Here is a 23744-nt window from a genome sequence, read left to right as displayed (position 1 = left end):
CAATTAATCCGCAAGACCTCTTACATTATGACCTCAACTCCCGGCTTAAACCTGTCCTAATCAAGCATACATGTCTTACCTTCCTGTCAAGAATAATTACAACACACACCTCTAATGATTGCTAAGTTGCTTTCCCAAATCTATGACCAAAATGCTAATCAAACAAGGGGAGGAGGAAGAAAAAGAAATTCTTACCTAATGTTCTATTCTCCGTTATATAAATTATACCTAGGGTCATGCTCCCCTAGTTCACCGCCAATTTTACCTCATCAATTCCCAAAAGTTAAAAACACATCTCACAATCATAGGACTAGGCGCAATTAAAATGCTTGACGGATGTCCGAACATGGAGACAGAAGATGAGGTCAAAAAATAATAGCTGAGATGCCACTACTATATGTACGTAAAACCATATGGTTGATGGAGATTACAATGAGAAAATTAACTAGAAACTATAGTTACTAGTGCTAGCTAGAATTCAAAACAGAAGAAAAGAAGTTCTCTTCAGATATTGCGTATTGTTTCTTAGATGGACTGATGGCAAATGGGACAAACAATAGGAAGATCATGCACTAACACTAGTGCATATCTTCTCCGTCGCTCAAATGCCATTGAATTTCTATGGTTGACAATCTCCACACAATTTCTCTAACTTCCACCCAACAAGACAAATGAAAAATGCCATCCCTGCCGGAGAAAAGTAAAAGGAAGCAGGCTAGGGACAAAGAACGAGTGGCGGATGATCATCATCTCCTCGAGACCGCTCTTCTCTCTTGTGTCACATTCTGCAGCTGTCCTTTTCTCCTTCTTTTCTTTTTCATTTTTATCTTTTCACAACAGCCTCATCCTTTCTCATTTGCCTGAATAACAACGCAACATCTCTTAGCAATTGGTACAAACTTTTCCCAAAAGAAAAGAAAAGGAAAAAAAGTATAGGAGTATTATACTACTAGTTGTTTATGGAAAGGAAAAAAAAAAAGAACCCAATTGATCGAAAGAAGAGATCGAGCACTAGCTACAGGTAAATGAATTGAACGTATATAATACATACCATGGTGAGTTCGTTTGCAATGGAGGACTGCCTCGTAAATGGAGCTCTCAGAATCACAAGATCTACGCCAGTTGTCAGCGGACCATGCAACACTAGTCCTGGGAGATGTTGCAGGGGAATAAAACTCCGCGTTCTTCCCTTCATTTTCGCACCCTCTTGATGAACTAATGCTCGCAACTCTGGAAGAACCTGATCTGTGCCCTCTTAGTTTCTGGCAAAGCGGCCTAAGAAAGTCCATATACTTCTGAAAAATCCTCTTGGATAATCTCTTACACCTCCTCAACGACGAACATCGAACCCTGCTGGAAGAACGCACTGCTTCTTTATCATTCAGCGAAGAAACAATGAACGCCGGCGACGACGAGGATTCATGAGTACCTTCATCGCTCATGATCACCGGTCGGTTGCCGAAAAGTGGCATGAGGAATCCATCGGCCGAGATGAGGTCCTCGGCATCGGCAAGCGTTAGAGGGGCTGGTGAGTTGCGAAAATCGAAGCTGAAATCTTTTGGGACCCGGGAGAACCTCCTGGAGGGAGGCATTTTGGGGTCCATCTCAATGAAGGAAGCTTCGTCGGAGGCATCAAAGGAGGTGCTGCAGGATGACCTGTAGTCCAGGCAGCTTTCAAACGAAGATGGCTTTAAGTTCATTAGCCAACTATGCGAAAAGCTCTCGATGGAGAGTGATGCTGGGCTGCTGCTGCTTTCCATTTGGTCGATGGCCGCTATAAAATGATGGTGGTCTGCAGTGTAGAATGCATAGGAGTATTTTTTTTGCTTTTTACTTTTTCTTTCTTTCTGGGTACAAATTGGAAAGGAGGAGGGATGAGAATAATGAGAATTTGGCTGCTAAGCTAAGTTGGCTAAGTTGGCTGGCGCAGGAATTATACATGGTGGATTGTTGCATATATACGCGTTTAGACTATACTAAGCAGACGTGGACTTGGACTAGGAATAATATATGGTACTACTCGCTGACTTGGTATGAGTTCTTGCTCGACCAAATTTATGTGGTGGCCTGACTACTATTGGTTAAAAAAAAAAAAACAGGAAAAGGGGGAAAAAAAAACAACAACAACAACAACGTATGATATATGATTTTCAAACTGTAAAGCAAAAATACTACTACTATTATGTTGAAAAAGAAAGCAAAAGGGTGAAAAGGAAAAGAGAAAAGCAACCCTTCGAGTGGAATCTAAGGCTTGCCTAGAATACTTTGCAAACTTTTTAGGATAATGAACGGAGCTAAAAACGTTCATCATTCACTTTTTGACGCCGGCAGTTATACTTCTCCCATAAAGAGAATCACTTGACCTAAAAACCTTTCTAATTTCTTACCTTGATGACCCCCAAAAAATTATGATTTTGTAAAACAATTGTAATGTTAGGAGTTCATTTCATTAGAGAAAGAGGTAAAAAAAATAAATAAATTCCAAGAGGTTTATGCGATGACCATATCCAACTTATAGCGGTAGTGATTTTCTTATAATATAATCTAATCACAGAATTCAACTTAATCTTGTATGAAAACTGACAAGTTCTAAATCTTGACGGGTTGGAAGGGTGAGAGGGATTAAAAAAAGAATTCCTTTTTTTTTTTAAAAAAAAAATGAGTTCTCAATCATCGTAAGACATCCAAAACATGTGTGATTGGGGATAAACGTTATGGAGAATGCTAAAACTTAAGCACGGATTGGATAGAGTATTTTTTGAAATATTAATTGAAATAATTGTTGTAGCATTTTTTATGATATAATACATGTGAAATAAAATAATGATTAATAATATAAAAAGGTGAATTAGAAAATGTATTTATGATGCAAACGAAATATTATTTGAGATAATTTGTTATCCAAACACTGATTTTTTTCGACAATGAATTGATTACGTGTTGCATATGCACCGTTGGCCGAAAGTTTTCAACTTAAGAGACCATATCTATCTATTGAATATGATATAAAGTTATTGAAGCATACCTAACTATTTCACTGTGCGAAAATCATATGAACTACATTACAAACATGGTAGGAGCATTGACTTTGACAAAATTTATGATCTATTGCCTAAATTATTTTTTTTTTAACGAGAAAGCATTTACTGCAGCCTTGGTTTTGTTGTCATTGTCTGCAACTCTCTCTTTTTCTCTCTTTCTTTTTTTTTTTTTTTAAGAAAAGTTTCTTTATTGGCTAATTATGCCTTAAATTTTTTTTTTAAAACAAACGAACGATCATGCCTTAACTGGGCTAGCAATTAATGCGCTATGACAGCAACATATCAAGTACCGCCATCCACAGTGTAACGAACAAGCTACGAATTAAGATTTGTTAGGAAATTAGCTTAATTTTTTTTAGTCAAGATCCTTATTTGGTGTGAAAAGTAACTAGTTTCCTACTTGATTTTAGTTACTTGAAGTAGTAGTCAAGTAAAGTTCTATTTAGTTTAGAATTAGATGTTATTTTTACTCTATATGAGTTTAGGAATTAGTATTGGTTTCCAATTGTTATTTGATTTTTTTGCCAAGTAATGTTCTCGATAAATAGGTAAGTTGGCATACTACAAAAACACATAAGAAACGAGTGAGAAAGTTCTTAGTGGGTGAGAGGGTTATACAAGGGTTGGGGTTTGGGAATTAAGTTGTAATTTTGTGGTGTTTTTTCTCTCATAATAAGAACGCGTTTTCCTCTCCATGAACGTAGGTTCGGTGATTAAGTCGAACCACGTTAATTCTTGTGCGTTGTTCATCGTTCATGCTAGATATTGTTTTCTATTAAATTGTTGGTCTTTGTTTTTTCAAATAGTTGGCCTGATACCCTAACAAGATTCTACCCACTACAATTTCTGTATCCAAAAAATCTTTAAACCACAAGAACTTCAACCAAATTTAAGCGATAAAAAAAAACAAACGAAAGGAAAAAATTTTGAGAACTGCAGGAACATCGAAAGGAGAATGTCTCTGTCATGTTATTACTAGCATGATATCTGAAGCTTCAGCATGAAAACCGATCCACAATGCAACAAGGTATCCAGGAATTCCGACTTCAAGGCCCCAGTTTCTACATGCTCACAAAAGATTTGTAGCCTTAGAATTCGACCCATGGACTACGTGGGAAATAGGAGACCTATCATGCGTTGTCATCAAAGAATCTCAACGCAAAGAAATATCTAAGACCCGCTGGAATACCACTGATTACAGGACGCAAGCAAAATCAGCTAAGAACTCTGCCAAACGGGTTCCCAATTCCAGCGGCCTCAAGTGTGCACGAACGAACTATGTCTGCTCAACAGATGGGCAGGACCGATCGCCATTCTTCTTGGTGAAAATTGGACTGCTTCGCTCCCTTTTCATAGTCTCCATTTATCCATATGCACACTTTTCAAGAAGCAAGAAACTCAATTTCTAGAAGGTTTTTTAAACTATGGATTTGAAGGAAACTCATATCTGCAAGCATATTAGATGCCAAATTCCAAAACACGGCATGCACGGTATAGAAATGTGGATAGTTTTGGCGGGAACGGCGAGCTTCAGTCATCATGCCAAAGGTCGGGGGAAAAAAAAGGCTTCTAAAAGAAAATAAAGAATATAGAGAGCTTCACCTGGAACCTAGAGGTTCGAGTCATCAGCGGTAAGTAAGTAGGTAATTATTACTGTCCTCTCAGAAAAAAAGAAGTGCCTAGCATCATGTCAAAGGGGGGGAGAAGACGAGGTTCGATGTGGTATGTTAAACTTCAAAAACTAGTTTGATTTTACAAACTCTAAATTGTGGGAATTATCTCATGAATTCGCGTATCTCCAATCAGCAATTGTGCAACTGATTGAACTCAAAATTGGGATATCTATTAACCCTCGTTACGTTGTATTTATGTAGGGAATGAATAAGCCAAAGAAAACAAAGACACTACTCCCTCCGTCCCACTTTGATAGTCCTGTTTCTTTTTTCACACAGTTTAAGAAAAAGTAGTTAATTTTGTTGGAAAAGTAAATTTAGATTGCTATTTTTCTAAAATACCCTCACATTAAATATGGTACAACTTTATGGAAACTTGAATTGATGGTAAAAAAAGAATCAACTCTCATTAAATGGAATAAGTTTATTGTAACAACTACTTACATTGAATAAGGGTATTTTAGGAAAATTAAAATATAACTACATTCTTCAATTGGAAAGTGGACTACAATTTGGGACAGATGAAAAAGAAATACAGGACTATCAAAGTGGGACGGAGGGAGTACTATTTTTGAAGAGCGCAAGACGGGAATCAAGGACAGAATGGAGTGGAATGAAAATTGAATATTGCAAAGTTGCAATGAGATTATCAAATTCTGAACGTCGCTTCAAGTACTAACTAAAAGAATAAAAACTCGACAATGGGCTTTGCCTCGTCAAATCAGAAGAGACCATTTCGAGGGAGAGACTTCAACAAAACATGCACTAGTAAAAGAACTTGGAAAGCATGAATTGTACAGTTATGTGACAACACAAATGACGTCTAATCTGCGCCCAAACTCACATCACTTGCATCAAATTATGTACATCTAAAATCAGAAAAACCTGTTTCAAAATTTTCCTGGGGATTCGTGGATTTACATCCACCAATAACATGAGCAGCAGCGCTTTATCAGTTCCCAAGTTGCTATGCCACAGAAAGCCACATATCATTTTCGTTCATAATTGTACTATTATTATTATCTGCATACAATGAAGAGAGACAAAAATACCAGACACAGGTCCCCGCAGGTGTCGGAGAAAGATAGAGCCATCAGAAAAGCTCAGAGGGGACAAAAACCAGAACTGGAAAGCGGCCCGAAACCGAATGGTCCCTCTGCTGTCCCCTTCAAAGACAAGAGGGTATTCCAAAGGTACACGGATATGTTTAAAAATCGTTAAAGTCCACAGAATGTCTTCAATCATGCCAGAGCTAACTAATGAGTCATGAGCAAACAGTATCTCAAAAAAAGAAATAATGGTAGAAGGATTAAAATTAATCAATAAATGAAGAAATGAAGTCCCATGACCATGACGCAATCACGGAGGCGAAGCTTCCAATATTGTCATTGACAAGAATTTTGACCCTGATGTTGCAGAAATATTTCAATGAAAGCTGAAATCCTCACCCAACAGAACTACGGATATCTTTCTTTTTTCCCCCGAGGAAAAAGAGGAGGGGGGGAGGAGCAAAGAAAGCTTTCTGCCTGCTGCAACATTGGACTAGATAAGCAACAAGCAAGAGACATGGAATACATGATGATTGAAATTTTCAGATGAACATCATAAGGTGGTAGGCCATGCTAACAATTAAAAGATATTAGTTTCATGGACATGCATCCTAGCAATTATCTCCTTAATTTTCTTATGTCTATCACTAGATCATTCATCAGAGTGGCCTAAGACTACATTGATGGCGTTGATCTGTTATTCATTTATTTTGTTACATCTGGTTACAAAGCACCTTTAGTAAACCTTTTTACAAATTCAAAATAACAAAAGAAAATCTTACCCTAATTCAATCGAGCTGGAATCAGTATCATTACATGTTTATGCAGCATAACCGTCAGCAAAAGAAGAGCATAGTCGGACATAATGCGGAGAGAATTTACGCTCAGTTGCATTGAGTAACAAAGAAAAGTTCATCTGCCATAGATACGTCCAAAGAAGAACAAGACATGGACAACTTTTGAATATCGTGAATTTTTGAAAGTAGGTATATACATATAAACCGAAATTTTACTTTAAAAGATCTAGAAATACAAAGGCATTCCAAAGGCTATGCAAGAGGATCGATGCAAACAAGTTTCTTGTTCGTGCAAAAACGACACCCATTACTATTCCCAGGAATATAAGTGGAAGCATTCTCTGCACATTGAAATGTGCCAAGGCAAAAGCTACTGAACTCACCAAAATTGAGGACCATACAGGCATGTACTTAGTTAAGGAAGGGAGCAGAAATCCCCGGAAGACAACCTCCTCCCATATGGGGGCACAAACTGCAACAACTATCGCATACAGGGTCATTGCTATTGGATCCCTTGCAACAATAGATTGCTCAACATTTGAGACTGTGACAGGTGAAGAGGGAAGCAACGGAAATAAATTTAAGTTGACCTGTGACAGCTGATTAACAAGGGGAAACATAAGACAGCCCAAGCCAACATCAATTTGCCACTTTCCTCGGAAACTAAACCTGAACCAGTCGGATGAAAGTGGGTGGAACCTTGCAAGGCAGCGATGGAGGATTGCAATGCCAGTAAGGCCTTCAGCAACATCTGTCAAAAGGCTGTATAAGGCCTGCCCTCTGTACGTCAATGACTCCTTTCTGAAACCCAAAGCATATGCCAGGAAAGGAACAATCCAGGATCCTACCAACCAGAATGAAGAAACCCACAGGAGCATAACCTGCAAAAAAACAGATTCTTACTCCCTAATTGAGAAATTTTACAAAATTTTTCATTCAATGACAGAAAGTTTCATGTTAATCTTATAACCGAATGCTCACTGAAAACATGCCCCTTCTACAAAGAATAAAGGCATTAGGATTGCAGTACAAGTGGTTGGTATAATTACTTGACCAATGTAAGTACATCTATTGCAAGGTATTTCTCACATTCTCTAGTGGTTCTTTACTTATATAGCTATCTAATGAGGACTTGGAAAAGAAAATGACAGGGTGACAAATTTTCTATGGCAGATTAAAAAAGATACTTTGCAGTCTACATCCCAGTCAGGTTCAAGCAAAATTTTATTTAATTAACGCAGTTATACTCTTGACATTTTCATGGGAAATCATGTCTACAAGCAAATGAAAGAAAAAGTAACCAACTTTTCATCACAATACTAGAGAGTAGTAAATTATTTTGATGTCAAAGAGTTTGAATAAACAATTCTGTTGTTTTATAAAAGAAACTATACCTGTATAACAGTCTTAGCTGTCCACGGCACTACCCAAGGCTCTGCCCTAAAAAATGCATCTCTGGCCTGCAATAAGAGCCTAAAATTATCATAAATATCAAACACCAACCAAAAAATTATGGAAGTCTCCTGATAACCATCATTAAGTACAACCAGCATGGAAGATGTAAATAAATGCAGCGGAATAACCCAATGAAGCACAAAAACTTTTTGCTCGTGAAAGGTTTCAAACTCAATCAAATTAAGTTTGCTACTTCAGTGATTTATTTTAAGAGATTGCAAATTAACATATCTATTACATCAAAGTCCAAGCGAAAGTGAACATAGTACCAAAGCATCATTGGTCAGAAATAAATATCATGCTCAAGTAAAAAACGGAAGCAGCTAGCCACAGGTCAAATGAACGTTAAGTTTGGAATCCAGATCAAAGGTCCGCTAAATGTATCTGGACTGAAAGATGACAACAAAATGCTCCTAAAGCAACTAGAACTGCTGAGGTTTAACCCTAAAAGATCTGCAAATCCAAATGAAGAACATTCTTTAACTGTCAGCTAAATTTTTCTTATTCTTGCTTAGGAGCTGGGAACAGGGATCTTTTAAGTAAGTGCACAATACCTACCATTAGCTAAACTGTTTTTATCGCTGCATCAAATAAAACAGAGCAGTTGTTTGAATAGTAAACATTTGTACAAGGCACTATATCTGTTTCATGAATACACAAGAATTCAATAAGTGAATGGTAATTTTAAGGTAAGTACTCAAAGGTACCCAGCAATAATCTTCTGATGAATATAATCTGTGTCTAGAAATGGATGCAATGTTATCTGCAACAGTTAACTGGTTTTTTGAGAAAAGATCTATCAAAAATTAAAAAAATTACTTCATATCTACATAGCAGCAAACTATGTTCATAAACAACTAAAAGTTTTGTTAATTTCATCAGACGTCCTGTTGAGCCCTCATACTATTATGTTTTCAAACACTCAAGGCTACTGCAAGCTGAGGTACATAATCATACCTGCATTGTAGGTTTTTGTCTTTGCTTTAAAAAAACCAGCGTAAAAGGTGCTGTGACGTAACTATCTAAGGACATAATACTCAACTAAACTGAATAAAGAAGAGCTCAGTTTCAAAAGATGAAGTAATATCCGACAATCAAACAAAAGTACTGTGAAGAAACAGGTCAAAGAAAGTGCCTTATACTTGGTTGATGATGCCAACCTTCCTTAAATCTGAAATCCCATTCACGTTATTTGGTTGATCGAAAGCGGGAACTTCCTGGGAGAAGTTATTCTCTCCAGCCTCAGGCTTGAAAAACTCTGAAGGGGAGCCTTCATGCCTAAGGCAAAAAATTCTCCACCTCTGAAAACAAGGAAAGACAAGAAAGAAGCATTAGATATCAGGATCTTACCTTTAGTTTCTGAAACATCAATAGAGGAAAAACAAACTTAAAAACTTTCTTTCCAACATTCACGCCAAAATTGCTGAAAATGAGACGACGACTTCAACACAAAGTATCATTTGCATGCCCGGAAAACGGTCAATGATCATGCAATGTAGAATTAAAGCTAACAAGGTAGGAGCTATAAAGGGAAAGAAAGAAAAGAACCATTGCTATCCAACCCAAAATTAGTCCAGCCGGTTACAGTACAAGTCTTGTTCACCTTAATAGTAGTTGTCAAAAGGTGAACGAGGCTATGCACCTCTAGTAGTACCACGCGAGGCAATTTTCTTAAAGGCTAGCTCCTATGTGCAAGGCTCAGGGCCGGCCAGGTGTGAGCCTCTAAAAATTTGAGCTACTTTTGTGTTGTCTCATTTCCCGAAAGACTCATTCAGAGAATACTGATGAACAGAAAAAGAATTTGAAACACCATCCACAAGAGGATATTGATTATTTTCATATACATTTCCAGTTTACAGCATCCGCAATATCAACAACTGTAGAATTCATGCCAGATCATGTTCAGATCAAGACATTCAATTTGAAAGAAAAGGCTAACAATCGCATAAAATGTATCAGTGGTCATTTTAATTTATTTCGAGTACCCAAATTTTCAATTAATTATAAAATGATCATTCGATTCCGAGATTGACTTCCACATTTCTTTTTCTCTCTTTTTTTCCGCCTCCCTTGAAACAGCTCTTCATCAATTCCAGACCAAATATTCGAATAAAAATGCCAATACTGATGGAAATAACCCCCTATTGAATGCATGTGTTGAAAACCAGAGGATGAGAAATTAGATAAATCATACATTGTTGGAAGGAGACCTGCCGGCGAGAGAATCAACGAATGATGAGATTGGATTGAAAGTGAAAACCTGTTTTCGGACCTTGACAACCCCAACCCTAACCCTAGCCCTAACAAGTGTTGAATTGGGGATTCTGTTAACGGAGGAAGGATGGTACGCGAGGAGAGAGGCTGACATGGACCAGCGGTTTGGTTAGAACCTAGAATCCGGAAGCTAAGGTATTAAGGCTCTGTTTGGGTTGCGATGCATCAGACGTTCGACGCTGCTGCTCGTTGCACTTGCTGAATTAGAGCCAGACTAACAATGCCTAAACTTTGCGATTCAATTGAATATTCGGTTCTGGAAAGTGGAAGCAAGTCACCTGGCCATTTTGAGCTTTTTCATTCCATTCTTTTTCTCCTTTTTACTCCTTTTTTTTTTTTGGAAAAAAAAAATTTACACACCACGCGCTGAAGCCGAAATTGACGATTTGGCCCTTTGTTCTACCGGGTTGATCAAATGGAACCTTAAATATTTATATGTTTCTAGCTGAGTCCTCTCAAAAATAAAATTTGTAGCAATATATTTTGCCAATTAACCTCTTGTCTCTGCGTGTCTTGTTGGACAACAAATCTATGGCCCATTAGCCGGGTTGCTCTACTTATGGAGGTCAATTACCAAAAATCCATTCCCCAAAAAAGTAGTTAATAAATTGGCATTCGGCAATCTTATGTACATGGCACAAGTATTATCCAAGTTAAATATTTCAAATTTATGAGTACCTGCTTTCATAATTAGGTAAGAAGAAAATGCATGGTTTGTTATGGTTAATGTAGCTTTGACATTGAAAGACGTACGTATCATGTTTTAAATTATTTGATGTGTAAGTTTGTGTTGTGCATAGTTATTTTCAATTAAAAGCAACATTCTAATTAAAAATCATGTATTCTTAAAAATTGTCTTTAAAAAATATTTGTTTTCTTTTTACCTATCACATGACCAAAGATTAACACAACAAAATGACCTTTGAAAAAAGGAGTTATATTTGATTAGAAAAAAAGCTTGATCTATTGATGAAACACATTGTATTGTAGGTTTCTAGTAAGGAGGGAGAACCAAAAAAAAAAAAAAAAAAGCAAAGTGGAGACTATGACATTAATACAATCCTAGTCTTTTGTCCAATCAATACGATCTTATCGTTTTGTCCAATCAATACAATCCCATTATTTCGACCCAAAAAAAAAAGAGCCTATGACATTAAGAATCAAACTTTATTCTAAGAGGAAAAACACGACCTAATTGTATGAGGTGATTGGTTTCACAAAATCTAAGCTCGTAGTCTTTTACCTTTAGGGAAATTATGGGGAAAAAAATAATATTTTTTGTTTTCTCTAATCTTGTTCTTATGCCCTTGTGTGTGTGTGTGTGTTTCTTTTCTTTTTTTTTGGGGGGTTATGCCCTTGTGTTTGTCAATCAAAACTGAGAAATTTAACCTACTTTTTGCCTGATTCACAAGAAAAAAGAAATAAGAAGAATAAAAAGTCATGGCCCTGAATAATGGAGGCCCGACAATAATAGGTGGGACGCATATCTGTTTTCTTTAAATCATATCACAATCATGGTGCATTACGTATCAATACAATACAGATGCAGGATAGGAAGGGTAATTGCCAGAATACCCCACTTTGACCATGCACGCACAAAGTCAGAAGGGTTAGTTTTACGTTGACAAAATTTGAGGATGCCAACTGATAAGTTTCAATTCGACGTTGTTTTTCACAATGAAGTTCTCCCTGCTTTCTATTTCTGCTTAGGTTCTCCTCCTCCTCCTCCTCCTCCTCCTTGCTATATTACTAAAACAAACACTTGGAGAAATTCATGCTCGTAGATTGAATCAGTTTTGATGTTCTAGTTTGAAATTTTGTATTCGCGAACTTTGGCAGTTGGAACCCCTTCGTCTTATATACAGTAAGGTATTTTTGTAGTTTTAGATCAAGACATCCAAAAAATTAAAGAAAATAATTGTTCTGAAGCATTTTTTTTTTCTTCACCATTGTCAATACGAATGGTTAGGAATGGAAAACGAAATAACTGGCGAGTAGGAAGTTTCAGATGTTAATGGCGAGTGTGAAAAAGAGAAAAAAAAGAAATCACATTGTGCATTTTGGAGTGTATATAGTCAAAGGGCGTCTTTAAAGTTTGAAGGCCACAAAGAGATATACACGTACCTGCAAAATCCAATAATTTCCCAAGCCGACCATTTCCTGGATTTTGTTTTTTTTCAACATTGTAGCTCAACCACCACTGTACACGTGTTAAATCATAACCATTTTCTTGCCCTTTTTTTTGTTTTTTCAACACTAAGCTATGTTATTTCTCCCTCCATTCTCTCTAATTCAATCCGCAAGAAGTAGTTTTCCTTGATAAATAAGACACCAAGCCAATTCGGGGGACGTTTCTAAAACTTTTTTTTGGGGGTTTAAAATTCTTCTCGGCGTCTTTCAGCTTGAGAGAGCTCAATTACCATGGCTTTCCATTCTTTAATGATCACCCTTTGGACCTTCTTATGTTTGCTAATTTTAGCTGACATTGATGGATGCATGGGTGGGAGAATTAGCCTGGGTTCCAGATTGCTAGCCTCTGAAAACCAAACGTGGAATTCCGACAATGGAACATTTGCTTTCGGGTTTGCCGCTGCAGACTCGCGTAATGATCAGTTTCGTTTGGGCATTTGGTTTGCAAAACTTCCTGGAGATCGAGTACTAGTTTGGTCCGCTTACATGTGAGTTCACCTTATAGCTGAATTCCATTGCTTCGGCTTCTGCTTGCACAAGCACAACTTGAAATTGCATGGAGTTGTTACTTGTATCATTTCATGCATGCTGTAGATTTGAGAGCATACTAGCCAAATATTTTGTTGCTCACACAAGATATTAGTATTTCTGTCGAGTCTGGTGCATATATTTCCTGTTCATGTTACTGTTTTTACCAACTTAAATTACATGGTTGGTTGGACATACCAACTTTAGTTGAATTGCTAATATAGAATAGTCCATCTCATTTATCCTTTTTTGAGAAAAAAAAAATGAAAAGAAAATCAACAGATTGACACCCTGCCAGTGCTTGAGCGTTTTGTGAATGTATCATTCTTGATCTAGTGTGAGAAAATAATCCCTTAATTCTCCCTGTAATTCCACATTAAAACCCTGCTTAGTTGTGATGCAAGAAAAAGAAATCACGAGATTGGATCTTTTTGGTTCTACAATTAGAAGAAAGACTCAGCATATTGCTCCATCAGTAGTCTTCAGTCTTTACTTCAAGCTATTTGCAGGTGTGTGTGTGTGTGTGTGTGTATATCTTTGGCCAACCCTTTCACTTTCTCTCAATGATCATCTGAATAGAAACTCTCCAGTCAGCAAAGATGCAATCTTGGAGTTTGACACCACCGGAAGTCTTCTGCTTATTGATAAACACACCACAGTTTGGACTTCAAATACGTCCAATGCAGGTGTGGAAGCAGCATCCATGTCAGAAAACGGCAATTTCATTCTATACAGCAGGAACCTAACTGTTGTTTGGCAAAGTTTTTCACACCCTTCTGATACACTTCTACCAGGCCAACCCTTATCAGTCTCTCTCGAATTAACATCTTCAATATCACCTGCATATGGTGGTTTTTATACACTGAAAATGTTACAGCAGCCCACTTCACTAAACCTCGCTTTGACATATAACTTGCCTGAGTATGGTTTTATGCCTGAACTTTATGCCAATTACTCCTACTGGTCAGGACCTGACATATCCAATGTGACCGGCAATGTACTTGCAATTTTGGATGAAGCAGGAAGTTTTGGAATCATGTATGATTCGTCCTCTGATGGAGCCGTCTATGTCCACAAGAATGATGGTGATAATGGAGGCTTATCCTTGGCCACAAACCAGACAGACAGGCCATCTGTTCTTAGGCGATTGACGCTTGAGATGAATGGCAATTTACGGCTTTATCGATGGGACAATGATGTTAATGGCTCACGGCAATGGGTCTCAGAATGGGCTGCCGTCTCTAATCCATGTGATATTGCTGGTATTTGCGGGAATGGGATATGTAATTTAGACAGGAGTAAGACGAATGCATCCTGCACATGCTTGCCAGGTTCCAATGCTGGCAATGACGGATACTGCTGGGCAAATTCATCTCTGACTGGGAAATGCGGCCGTCATCATGAGAATCTTACATCCCAGTTTAAGATTTCAACACTTCAACAAACTAATTACTATTTCTATGGTTCATCAGTTATAGCAAATTATAGTGATATAGGGACTGTATCAAAGTGTGGTGATGCTTGTCTATCTGATTGTGACTGTGTTGCTTCTGTTTACGGGCTCAATGAGGAAAAACCTTACTGTTGGGTTCTGAGGAGCCTGGAGTTTGGTGGCTTTGAGGATCCAGGCTCGACCTTGTTCGTGAAGGTTCAGTCGAATGGCTCATCTGAAAGCACAAAAGATTCATCTTCAGATGGGTCTGAGATATCAAAGAAGAAGATTCTGGTGCTTCCAATTGTCCTTAGCATGATGGTCCTGATTGTGCTGCTCGTTTGCTTGCTATACATCAGTGTTCATAGAAAGAGAGCCTTAAAGAGAGCCCTTGACAACTCTTTTATTTTCTCTGGAGCTCCAATTAAATTCAGCTACAAGGAATTGCAGTACAGCACCAATAACTTTTCCACCTTGATTGGAACAGGTAAATACTGAGCAACTTTAAACTATTCGGGAAAGCAAAATATTAGACAAATTTGTGAAATAAAAAAAAAAGGTTATATTGAGTCTAACGTAGCCAAATTTGACAGGTGGATTTGGCAGCGTATACAAGGGAACCCTAAGTGATGGAACGCTGATTGCAGTCAAGAAGCTTGACAGGATTCTGCCACATGGGGAGAAAGAATTCGTTACAGAGGTGAATACCATAAGTTCCATGCATCACATGAACTTGGTTCGTCTCTGCGGATACTGCTCGGAGGCGTTGCAAAGGTAAAGATTTTTCCAGCAGAAGAGATTCAAATTCATAATTTCCCATAGCACCTTCAACTCCAAAAATCGCTATTTTCTCAAACTCTCCTGCAAAACTTGATCATTGACAGGCTCTTGGTTTATGAATTCATGAAAAATGGGTCGTTGGACAAATGGATATTTCCCTCCAACAATTGCCAAGACAGGCTACTCGATTGGTCAACGCGCTTTCATATAGCTCTCGGCACCGCCCAGGGAATTGCCTACTTTCACGAGCAATGCCGGGATAGGATAATTCATTGTGACATCAAGCCGGAAAATATCCTGTTGGATGAAAATTTTTGTCCGAAAGTGTCTGATTTTGGACTAGCAAAAATGATGGGGAGAGAGCACTCACAGGTGGTCACCATGATCAGAGGAACCAGAGGCTATCTAGCCCCTGAATGGGTCAGCAATAGGCCCATAACCGTAAGGGCCGATGTTTACAGTTATGGGATGCTTCTTCTGGAGATCATTGGGGGGCGGAGAAATCTTGATATGACTTTTGATGCAGAGGATTTCTTTTTCCCCGGGTGGGCTTTCAAGGTAAATGAGTATACCTGAAGAGTTTTCATGGATGGTTTGCAAGCATTTCTTCTGACTTCAGTTCTTCCTTTTGTTTATTGAGAAGCAAAATGATACAACAAATAGCACTCACTGATGTATTTCCAGGAATTGACAAGCGGATCAGTAATGAAAGTTGCAGATAGACGAATGGAAGGAAGAGTGGAAGAAGGAGAGCTGATAAGAGCTCTGAAAACGGCATTCTGGTGCATCCAAGATGAGGTTTCCACGAGACCCTTCATGGGTGAAGTGGTGAAGATGCTGGAAGGAACAGTCGACATTAATACGCCGCCAATGCCACAGACCGTCCTAGAGTTGATTGAAGAAGGGTTGGATCATGTGTACAAGGCCATGAAAAGAGAGTTTAACCAGTTCAGCTCCTTCACCATTACCTCTCATCCATCGTCTCGCGCTACATGCAGTTATTCCACCATGTCACCTAGATGATCACCTAGATGACAATTAAAATCAGGAAAAGAATCGATTAGGATGGGATCAGGTACATCATGTAAAAATGTAGGCAGGCACTTCCATGCATATCAATCAAGCACTGTTTTTGCTCATTGTACATGGGGTGTTAATGTTCTCAAGGTGATTCAGATTTAGAATTCCAATTTCCATCGAGTAATTAGATGCAGTAAATAATACTAGTAGTATTACCACTACACTTTTATATATGTAGAACAGTTTTTATCTTTTCCCGAAGTAATGATTGGTTGAAGAAGCTGCAATGATGAAGAGTAAATTTCAGTTTGAATGTATCATATACTCTAAAGTAACTAACTGTACAAATATCATTTTAGTTTTAGATAGTATAAAGCATGAGGCATGGGGTTGGTATAGAATTTTTTTTCTCATATTTAATTTTTTTTCAATTTTACCATCACAAAAGTAAATATTTACTAAGGATATCTTCTTCTTTTTTTTTTTTCTGTTTGCAAATAAATCACAATATCTTTTATTTTCTTTCTTGTTTGCAACGAAAAAAGGACTTCTAATAATTCCATTGATTTTAATAAAAATATTTTTTTTAAAAAAAAAAATTTACACACCATAAGGCGTGCTATTTTCCACTAGTCATAATAAAAAATCGTTTTTATTATGCCAATTACGAGGTGGGGACCCGGACATACGAAGAAACGACAGCGTTGCCCGGGTTCAGTCATCTCCTTACGTATCTATTACTGTTCGTTTCCGGCCTACAGGGGGGGAAGTCAGAAATCAATCAAGTCCTCCTCCGCATCAACGAGATTTGTAGGAGCTGTCGGAAAATTTAGAACACCATCGGTCGGAACGCCGGACGAGAGGGCTGAGAACGGCTAGAGATAAACAAGGCCGTAGTAAGACTCAAATATTTGTCTCCATTTGGTGAGTATAGTAGTTCTACTCTCCCGAAATTAGTGCCCGTTCAATTTCTAGGAGCTGATTTTTTCTATTTGAATTTAATTTTCATTCGTTCTTGATTTCGGAAATTATAAGCTAAGCTCTAAGGCTGTATCCATTACTTGTGTATTGACTTTGCAAATCGAGTTGATTCAACTACTATGCTACTAATTTCTGTTGATTTTCTATATTTGGCTGTATTAGCTTTCCATGGAATTCTTATTAAGAGTACTGACCAGTTAGTGCTAAACGATTAAGAATCTCTAAAATTATTTTAGTGGGATTTGAATAATTGTTGTGCATCAACTTGCACAATGCCCCCGTGAGAGAGAGAGAGATTTGTCCAACCGGATCAAATTCTTATAGTTTCTGAGGAGAATATACAAGGAGCTAAGACTAAGGAGGAGGTGAGGAATTGTTGCAAAAATTCTACTGAATAATTTAGGAAAGTCCAACCGAACCAAATCCTTACTAGCTATTCTAGAGAAGTGCACACTACTGCCACTTTTATATAATTCCTTTAACATGACGTTTACTTTATTTGATTAACATAAACTAAAAGCTGAGACAACTAAGCTCGGTAGACTATGTTTATCAATGCAGCCTATTTATTTTCATATTCAGTATCACTAACAAGTTGGGTTCATTTTTTTTTTTTTTTTTTTGTGAATTCATGATTTCAAATTTGGAGCATTTTAGGTTTCTTCTGTCAAAAAACTATGCAGTGTTTAGTGTTGTCTAAGTTTCTTACTTGAGAAAAAGCACAGTGTATGTGTTAAATTCATTAACACCCACTCAAATGCTCTTCTATTTTCATACCCAAGTATTTGTTTTCCATGCTGTGTTACCCTTAGAGCTTGATTTACGATACCAAACCTGGATTTTTTTGTGGTCAATTAGAGGCTAGAATTTTTCTCACATATTCTAACTTGGAGTACATTTTGCACAGAATTAAATTATGCTGGTCCTTGGCTTTGAAGTACTGAGAGGCTTGCCTTTCTGAGAGATGATAACAGGGCAAGATGGAAAATATGCTGTATGCGGAGGAGCTTGTTAGAGAGTTCCTTGTGTTCAGAGGATTCACTACTACTCTCCAATCTTTCGAGAAAGAGTTAGCCACTGATGTTGGTAAAGGGTTTCAAGTCGAAAAGATGTTGGACTTGGTTTTCTCCATGTATATTCCCAAGTTTCAGGCTGAAAGTTTGGTTGATCTGTTGAGTTTTTTCAAGCAGTGCTTTTCTTCATCTGAAACAGCACATATTGAAGCACTGTTGAAGTTGCATGTCTCTATTCTACGTTATTATATAGTATATGCAATACAATCAAGAAGGAAGGACAAAGTCGTGGAATTCTTTGATGCCCATGGGACTAACTTGCTCCAAAACGACCAAGAGTGGGCCTCATGGTTTGGTGGGTCTTCTCTCGCTCTTTCTCTCTGTCTATCTATCTATCTATCTTGACTCTTGGTTGTCACCAAGTACAATCATGTTTTTTTTTCCTGATTTACATCTGCCATATGAATTCCTGCAGCCATTCCATATCTCAAGAACCCACATTTGGAACCACAGTTTCGCATGTACTTCACAAAGGAGTGGTACAATGCACTGCATCTGTCTGTTAGAAATTTCTTGAGCAAGATGTTTAATGGTACTCATATCCTTCAGTACAGAATATCTCTTTCATTTATGTCCTTCATCTTTCCAATTTTTTCCTGCAAATGTATTAAAACTTTTTCATTGATTATGGTTCTATAGATTCATAAGTCTTACTGGTAATATCTTAACGTCTGCTTTACTTATTTCTTCTTCGAATTTGTTGAATTTAGCATGATCATTTATGTTCAAGAATGGATATAAGTCTGTTTCAGTGAAGCTTTCTATACTTGACAAGTTGGATGCAATTAGTTGAAAGACAACAGTCTGTCTGATGCATCTATTACAGTTATCATTGCTAAAGATTAAGTCTTGTTACACCCATTTGGATTGGATTGTACCAATCTTCTCCTTGACGATTCACGAATCCCAGCTCTATTGAAGATCAGTTCTGAAAGGATCACTGTGAACCACCTCAAGAAGGACATTAAACAACTAAATCTTAAACTGTCAGAACTCCAGGCCTTGTTGGAGGAAAAGGAGGCCCAATTAAGTCAGTCAAGGAGGTGAGTGTGATTAATGTTGATGCTTTGCAGTGTACAATGATAGTAACTTCCTTGTTTTTATGTCAGCAATGCTTTATTACAAGCAGAAGTAGGAATCCTGGCAACAAACAGCTCATCAAAGTTTGCAGCTGCTAATGCAGAAGAAAATAGCATTTCACGAAGGGTAAAATCGACATCTGATCTTGGTAAAATCAACAGCATTCAGGATCAAAGTGGTGATATGCCTGCTGAGGATTTTCATTCAACTTCTAGGGTAGATAGTCATCTTAGTGGGAGTGAAAGAAGCCATGATTTGATAGCAGCACAAGGTAATTTATTGGTGATACAGAACCTATATATCTATATAGAATGTAGAGGGAGAAAACTGTTTAATTTGGTATGTAGTGTATTTTCTCTTTTTACTTTCTTTGTGAAACTAACTTTTGAGGAACTAACTACCAATGGTTATGAAAACTAATCTTAAGTGCACATCTAGAGGAAAAACACAAAATTAGAAATAAAATCCATATTATTTTTTAATTCAAAATTTAAAATTGGCAAAAATGTACCACTTAGTTTTTAGGAATTACTTTTTACAAATATTTTAACAATTTGTTATATTGCATACGTGTTAGGTGTGGCATTAACACTACTTTATATAAGTGCGAAATTAGGTAAAATTTGATCTTTTGGCACAAAGGAAATGAATAGTGTACAACAACACAAAAGATGGATACCCCTGTACTCATTGATGTGGACATCTTGTCCATCATTTCCACATAAATAGTAAGGTGGCAGTATAACTCGAAATCACAAACTGGCTTCTTGGATCACAGACAATACTCTTGTTCAATTGTTACATCTTGGTAAAAACTCAAAAAGTTACTTCTTTTATTGCTGAATGGTTACCTATGAAAATTTTTTTTCAAATTCGCATACCAAGTTTAGTTGAATAGTTGATTAGGCATCAGTTACTACAAGCGCCACTTTTTACAATTTCATAGTTGAAGGTCTGCTCTAAATTGGCTTTTAAAGCAGTGGGTTGTGAGTCTGTGCTTAATGATTTGGTTTTAAATCAAGTTTGCCTAAAGTGCCATGATTGTTCGGGTGTTTTGTAATTTTTTTTGGTCATTTTATTGCAGAAACTGATGGTGAAATGCATCGAGATGAAGATTTTCCAGAAGTGAAAGTTGAATTTCAGGTAATCTCATTAAAATTCCTCTTGCAGTGCTTTTGCCTTTTTTTTTGGTAAAAGCTTTTGATCACTCTGTTTCAAGTCTTAAAAATCATCTTTAATAATCTTTATCACTTTGTAACATCATGCTTCTGAAACTGTTAATTGGCAGGAGAGATTTTTGGGCCACACGAGTCCAATCAGCCGTTGTCGTTTTTCTGCATCTGGAGACAATATTGCAAGTGCTTCTGTAGATGGCACAGTCAGGTATGCAACCAAGCTAAACTCCTGGATTCATTTTAGCTTAAAAGTATCCTTTTGTTTATAGTTATTTGTTTTATGACGACTTCTGTAATCTTAAATGAAGGATTTGGACGTATGATTCATCAGCGCCTGCATCGAGGAATGCAACCATCTATTGTGGTGCTGAGGTCCTGTCACTTGAGTGGGATTGTAAATCTGATCGCTTGGTATGTACGAGCTGGCAGTATAACCAATCACAATATGTGTCTTTGTCTATGTGTTTTTCTTTTCACTTTTTGATGAATAGATGTTTGATTGCTACCTGAGTGGATCTAAGTGCAAATGTTTATATTGTTGATCTTGGTGAAAGCTTCTTATTGGGACTGCTGATGGATGCATTAAAGCATGGAATGTTGATGCTAAGCGTGTTGTTTGTGATCTTAACTCCAATAGAGAATTCCCAAGGTGTTCATCTATCTTACTCAAGCAAGATAAAAAATGAGTTTCATGTCTGTGGATGATTTCCATGATATTGGTTTTTTATTGCAGTGTCTTGGATATTAAATGCAGCCCGGTGGAGCCAATATTCGTCTCTGCTGCAGCATCCAGAGGGTAAGTCTTTGTTATACTTGATACCCATCATGGTCTATGATCCCCATTGTTTTTTGCTCTTCTTATGATGGTTTTTCCCAAGTGCATGGAATCATAAAGATTGCATGGGAAGATTTCGTTATGTTTTGTCTGATCATGAATGATAAAAACTAAAAGCACTTTTGTAGGCATGGAACAAATTATATTGATAAATTGGGTTTTGCATCCTTGACTGTATGGAACATGCGGTCATGGAAGGCTATGGTATGTGTTCGTATACATGCTTTGTTGGTTTCCTGATGCTAGAGCCTTCTTATGCTTTATCATGTTAAATTTGGATGACTGTCCTGAGGCCTTACCTCTTCTCAATTTTATTGAAGACAGTCCTTCCTTTAGGTAAAGATCCTCCAGCAATTACTTCAGTATGTTTCAATCACAACGGGAAGCTTTTAGCAGCTGCAGCAACTGATGGAATGATTCATATGTTTGGTATCCTTCAGTCATGAGGAAAATGAATTCCCCAACCTCCCAAAACATCCTTGAGGGTGTGTTTTATGTGTTTGCATATCCCACCCTGTCAGCAACATATTGGAAATAGAAGTGAAAGAGGGTATCAAATGTCTATAATAGCCCTGTCTTTACATAAGACCAAGAATAAATTAATGCTAGATTATACTACAGCAAATTTTAGAGAAAATGTTGAAAAGATGAAGAAAATAATTAAGATGTTCTTTTGATAATGAGTAATGTAGTTAAATGCGTTTGACATAATTTTTCAAATTTTATGGTGGTGTGATTTAAAAATTCTAGTAGGTATTTCACCTTGACTGGTATAGATATGTCTGCTGGCCTGCAAATTACTGGGTGGCCAGCTCATGACTCTGCAATTAGCTCTGTTCATTTTGGGCCTGATGAGACAAGCATTTTCAGCTTAGGTGCAGATGGAAAGGTAAGAGTTCAGTGTATCAGCTCCCCTTTCATTGTTAGCTTCATACATATGCAAGTAGTGCTGTATCACATCAAAACTTCTTGTCCATTTGCTAAAATTTATTCTGGCATTTTCCTTCATCTTTCGTGATATTTCATTACATCATGGCAGTTTTTTTTATGAATAAGAATTTAATTTAGTAGTTCATTGCCAGATATTTGAATGGAGTTTGCACAATCAAGGCAAAATTCTTTGGTCAAGAAATTGCAGCAGGTATTTCAATTGCTTGACCACGTGATTTTAATATTTTTGGATGCTTTGCAATTCTTCCCAATTAAGGTTGAACGAAGTCACCATGGTATTATGAACCCTTTACCTGTGCATCCCTGGAATGACTTTCGTTGTTTCTTTATGTCTTTCGCTCATTCCCGTTACTTCAGGTTTCCCCCATTTGTAGATTCACAATTGTCATCTTAATTTTGCTTATTATGATGATGACATACTGGCAAAATTTTAGACAAATGGAAATGAACATGTTGATGGGAGCTTTTGTGCTGTAGGTTCTGCAACTTTGAGAACTCATTGCACTGTAGACATGAAATGGCTTTAGATGCTAATGGGAAAAGACTTCTGCTGACTTCTAATTCAGTAAGAGCACCCATATATCAGGTAATGTCCATGCATTAAGCTGTTGCTACTTCATAAACTTCTAGTCATTGCATGTTAAACTCAACGTTCCAATGATGGAATATCGGCTGATTTTAGTTTTGATTTGGTGATTGGTTGTTGGATATTAAATTTCATGGTACCTTAACTTTTCGGGCAATTACGCACACTTTTTACTGTTTCGTGTTATCAGGTTCGAGATTGTACAACTGGGATGAGAACTCTTCCTCACAGTGCATGTGTAACAACGGTAGATTGGCATCCGACGTTGCCCATCTTTTTAACTGGATCAGCTGATAACTCGGTGCGAGTCACATCCATATCTTGATTCTGTTGTCTTATGGTTTCAACCATCTGTTCCCTGGCAATATTAATAGGTGTAAGTTCCCATCTGTTTCAGCTATAATACGCTCGAGCAGGCAATTGCTCGTTCATATTCTAGATTCTTTTGAATGTAGGGAAAGTGACTTTACTTTTGGCTAATGGTTCCAAACAACATGAGCTGTCTAATTAGATCGCTAGCAAGAAAGCTTCTGTCTTTGTGAGAGAGTTGGGTGGTTTGGGACTTGATGAATGCACAACAACGCCTGTCATCTTCGTATCCTTGTCAGTCGGACAGGCATGCGTTTAAGTCATCTGTAATTCGAAGGTTCCAATGGGATAGATTTCTCCTTTCCTATCTCACAAGAGTGATAAGAGTGGATACCTCTTTTGGGTCTTTTCAGTTTTTAAGTGGGGGATGTTACTTCGACTCTTTTGTCGGGAAGAAGCATGAACTGATGAAGGGGATGCGAGAAGATTTCATAATTTTTATGCAGCCTCAATCC

General features: G+C 37.5%; 4 protein-coding genes across 7 annotated transcripts; 2 read left to right on the top strand and 2 right to left on the bottom strand.

The window, feature by feature from the left end:
* Positions 1–360: 360 nt before the first annotated feature.
* On the bottom strand, positions 361–1891 carry LOC113729980 (probable membrane-associated kinase regulator 6). Its single transcript, XM_027254376.2, has 2 exons — positions 1052–1891; positions 361–860 (listed from the first exon to the last, which is right to left on the bottom strand). The coding sequence occupies exons 1-2, from the start codon at positions 1758–1760 to the stop codon at positions 853–855; spliced, it is 717 nt and encodes a 238-aa protein (XP_027110177.2). The 5' UTR covers positions 1761–1891; the 3' UTR covers positions 361–852.
* Positions 1892–5840: 3949 nt separating this feature from the next.
* LOC113729979 (uncharacterized) lies at positions 5841–10563 on the bottom strand. Of its 4 annotated transcripts, none has more exons than XM_027254374.2 (5): positions 10210–10563; positions 9158–9316; positions 7955–8020; positions 6944–7441; positions 5841–6243 (listed from the first exon to the last, which is right to left on the bottom strand). In XM_027254374.2, the coding sequence occupies exons 1-5, from the start codon at positions 10381–10383 to the stop codon at positions 6172–6174; spliced, it is 969 nt and encodes a 322-aa protein (XP_027110175.1). In that variant the 5' UTR covers positions 10384–10563; the 3' UTR covers positions 5841–6171. The 4 variants fall into 4 exon arrangements, with proteins under 4 accessions (XP_027110175.1, XP_027110176.1, XP_027110172.1 ...); XM_027254375.2 differs by having other exon boundaries at positions 5841–6240; XM_027254371.2 differs by lacking the exon at positions 5841–6243 and having other exon boundaries at positions 6657–7441; positions 10210–10562.
* A 3033-nt stretch (positions 10564–13596) lies between these two features.
* Positions 13597–16300, top strand: LOC113730155 (G-type lectin S-receptor-like serine/threonine-protein kinase At5g24080). Its single transcript, XM_027254658.2, has 4 exons — positions 13597–14926; positions 15033–15213; positions 15324–15777; positions 15904–16300. The coding sequence occupies exons 1-4, from the start codon at positions 13711–13713 to the stop codon at positions 16240–16242; spliced, it is 2190 nt and encodes a 729-aa protein (XP_027110459.2). The 5' UTR covers positions 13597–13710; the 3' UTR covers positions 16243–16300.
* Positions 16301–16885: 585 nt separating this feature from the next.
* LOC113729978 (uncharacterized) lies at positions 16886–23724 on the top strand. The gene is made up of 16 exons (XM_027254368.2): positions 16886–17163; positions 18128–18588; positions 18709–18831; positions 19195–19336; positions 19403–19644; positions 20458–20516; positions 20662–20756; positions 20857–20959; positions 21103–21197; positions 21282–21344; positions 21512–21587; positions 21704–21812; positions 22160–22272; positions 22466–22524; positions 22812–22920; positions 23111–23724. Exons 2-16 carry the CDS (start codon positions 18201–18203, stop codon positions 23243–23245), a joined length of 1911 nt encoding a protein of 636 aa, XP_027110169.1. The 5' UTR covers positions 16886–17163; positions 18128–18200; the 3' UTR covers positions 23246–23724.
* The last annotated feature ends 20 nt before the right edge of the window (positions 23725–23744 follow it).

This window comes from Coffea arabica, chromosome 2e (genome assembly GCF_036785885.1).
Source record: "Coffea arabica cultivar ET-39 chromosome 2e, Coffea Arabica ET-39 HiFi, whole genome shotgun sequence".
NCBI lineage: Eukaryota > Viridiplantae > Streptophyta > Magnoliopsida > Gentianales > Rubiaceae > Coffea > Coffea arabica.
This window is presented reverse-complemented; position numbering and strand designations above follow the sequence as displayed.

Coding starts and splice junctions, on each gene's coding strand:
- LOC113729980 (XM_027254376.2), bottom strand. CDS start 1,760: ATGGAAAGCAGCAGCAGCCCAGCATCACTCTCCATCGAGAGCTTTTCG.
- LOC113729979 (XM_027254371.2), bottom strand. CDS start 10,383: ATGTCAGCCTCTCTCCTCGCGTACCATCCTTCCTCCGTTAACAGAATC. Junction 8,021..9,157: donor AGGTTGGCATCATCAACCAA/GTATAAGGCACT, acceptor CTCTTATTGCAG/GCCAGAGATGCATTTTTTAG. Junction 7,442..7,954: donor CAGCTAAGACTGTTATACAG/GTATAGTTTCTT, acceptor GTTTTTTTGCAG/GTTATGCTCCTGTGGGTTTC.
- LOC113730155 (XM_027254658.2), top strand. CDS start 13,711: ATGTCAGAAAACGGCAATTTCATTCTATACAGCAGGAACCTAACTGTT. Junction 14,927..15,032: donor TTCCACCTTGATTGGAACAG/GTAAATACTGAG, acceptor CAAATTTGACAG/GTGGATTTGGCAGCGTATAC. Junction 15,778..15,903: donor TCCCCGGGTGGGCTTTCAAG/GTAAATGAGTAT, acceptor ATGTATTTCCAG/GAATTGACAAGCGGATCAGT.
- LOC113729978 (XM_027254368.2), top strand. CDS start 18,201: ATGGAAAATATGCTGTATGCGGAGGAGCTTGTTAGAGAGTTCCTTGTG. Junction 18,589..18,708: donor AGAGTGGGCCTCATGGTTTG/GTGGGTCTTCTC, acceptor GAATTCCTGCAG/CCATTCCATATCTCAAGAAC. Junction 21,345..21,511: donor TCTGCTGCAGCATCCAGAGG/GTAAGTCTTTGT, acceptor GCACTTTTGTAG/GCATGGAACAAATTATATTG.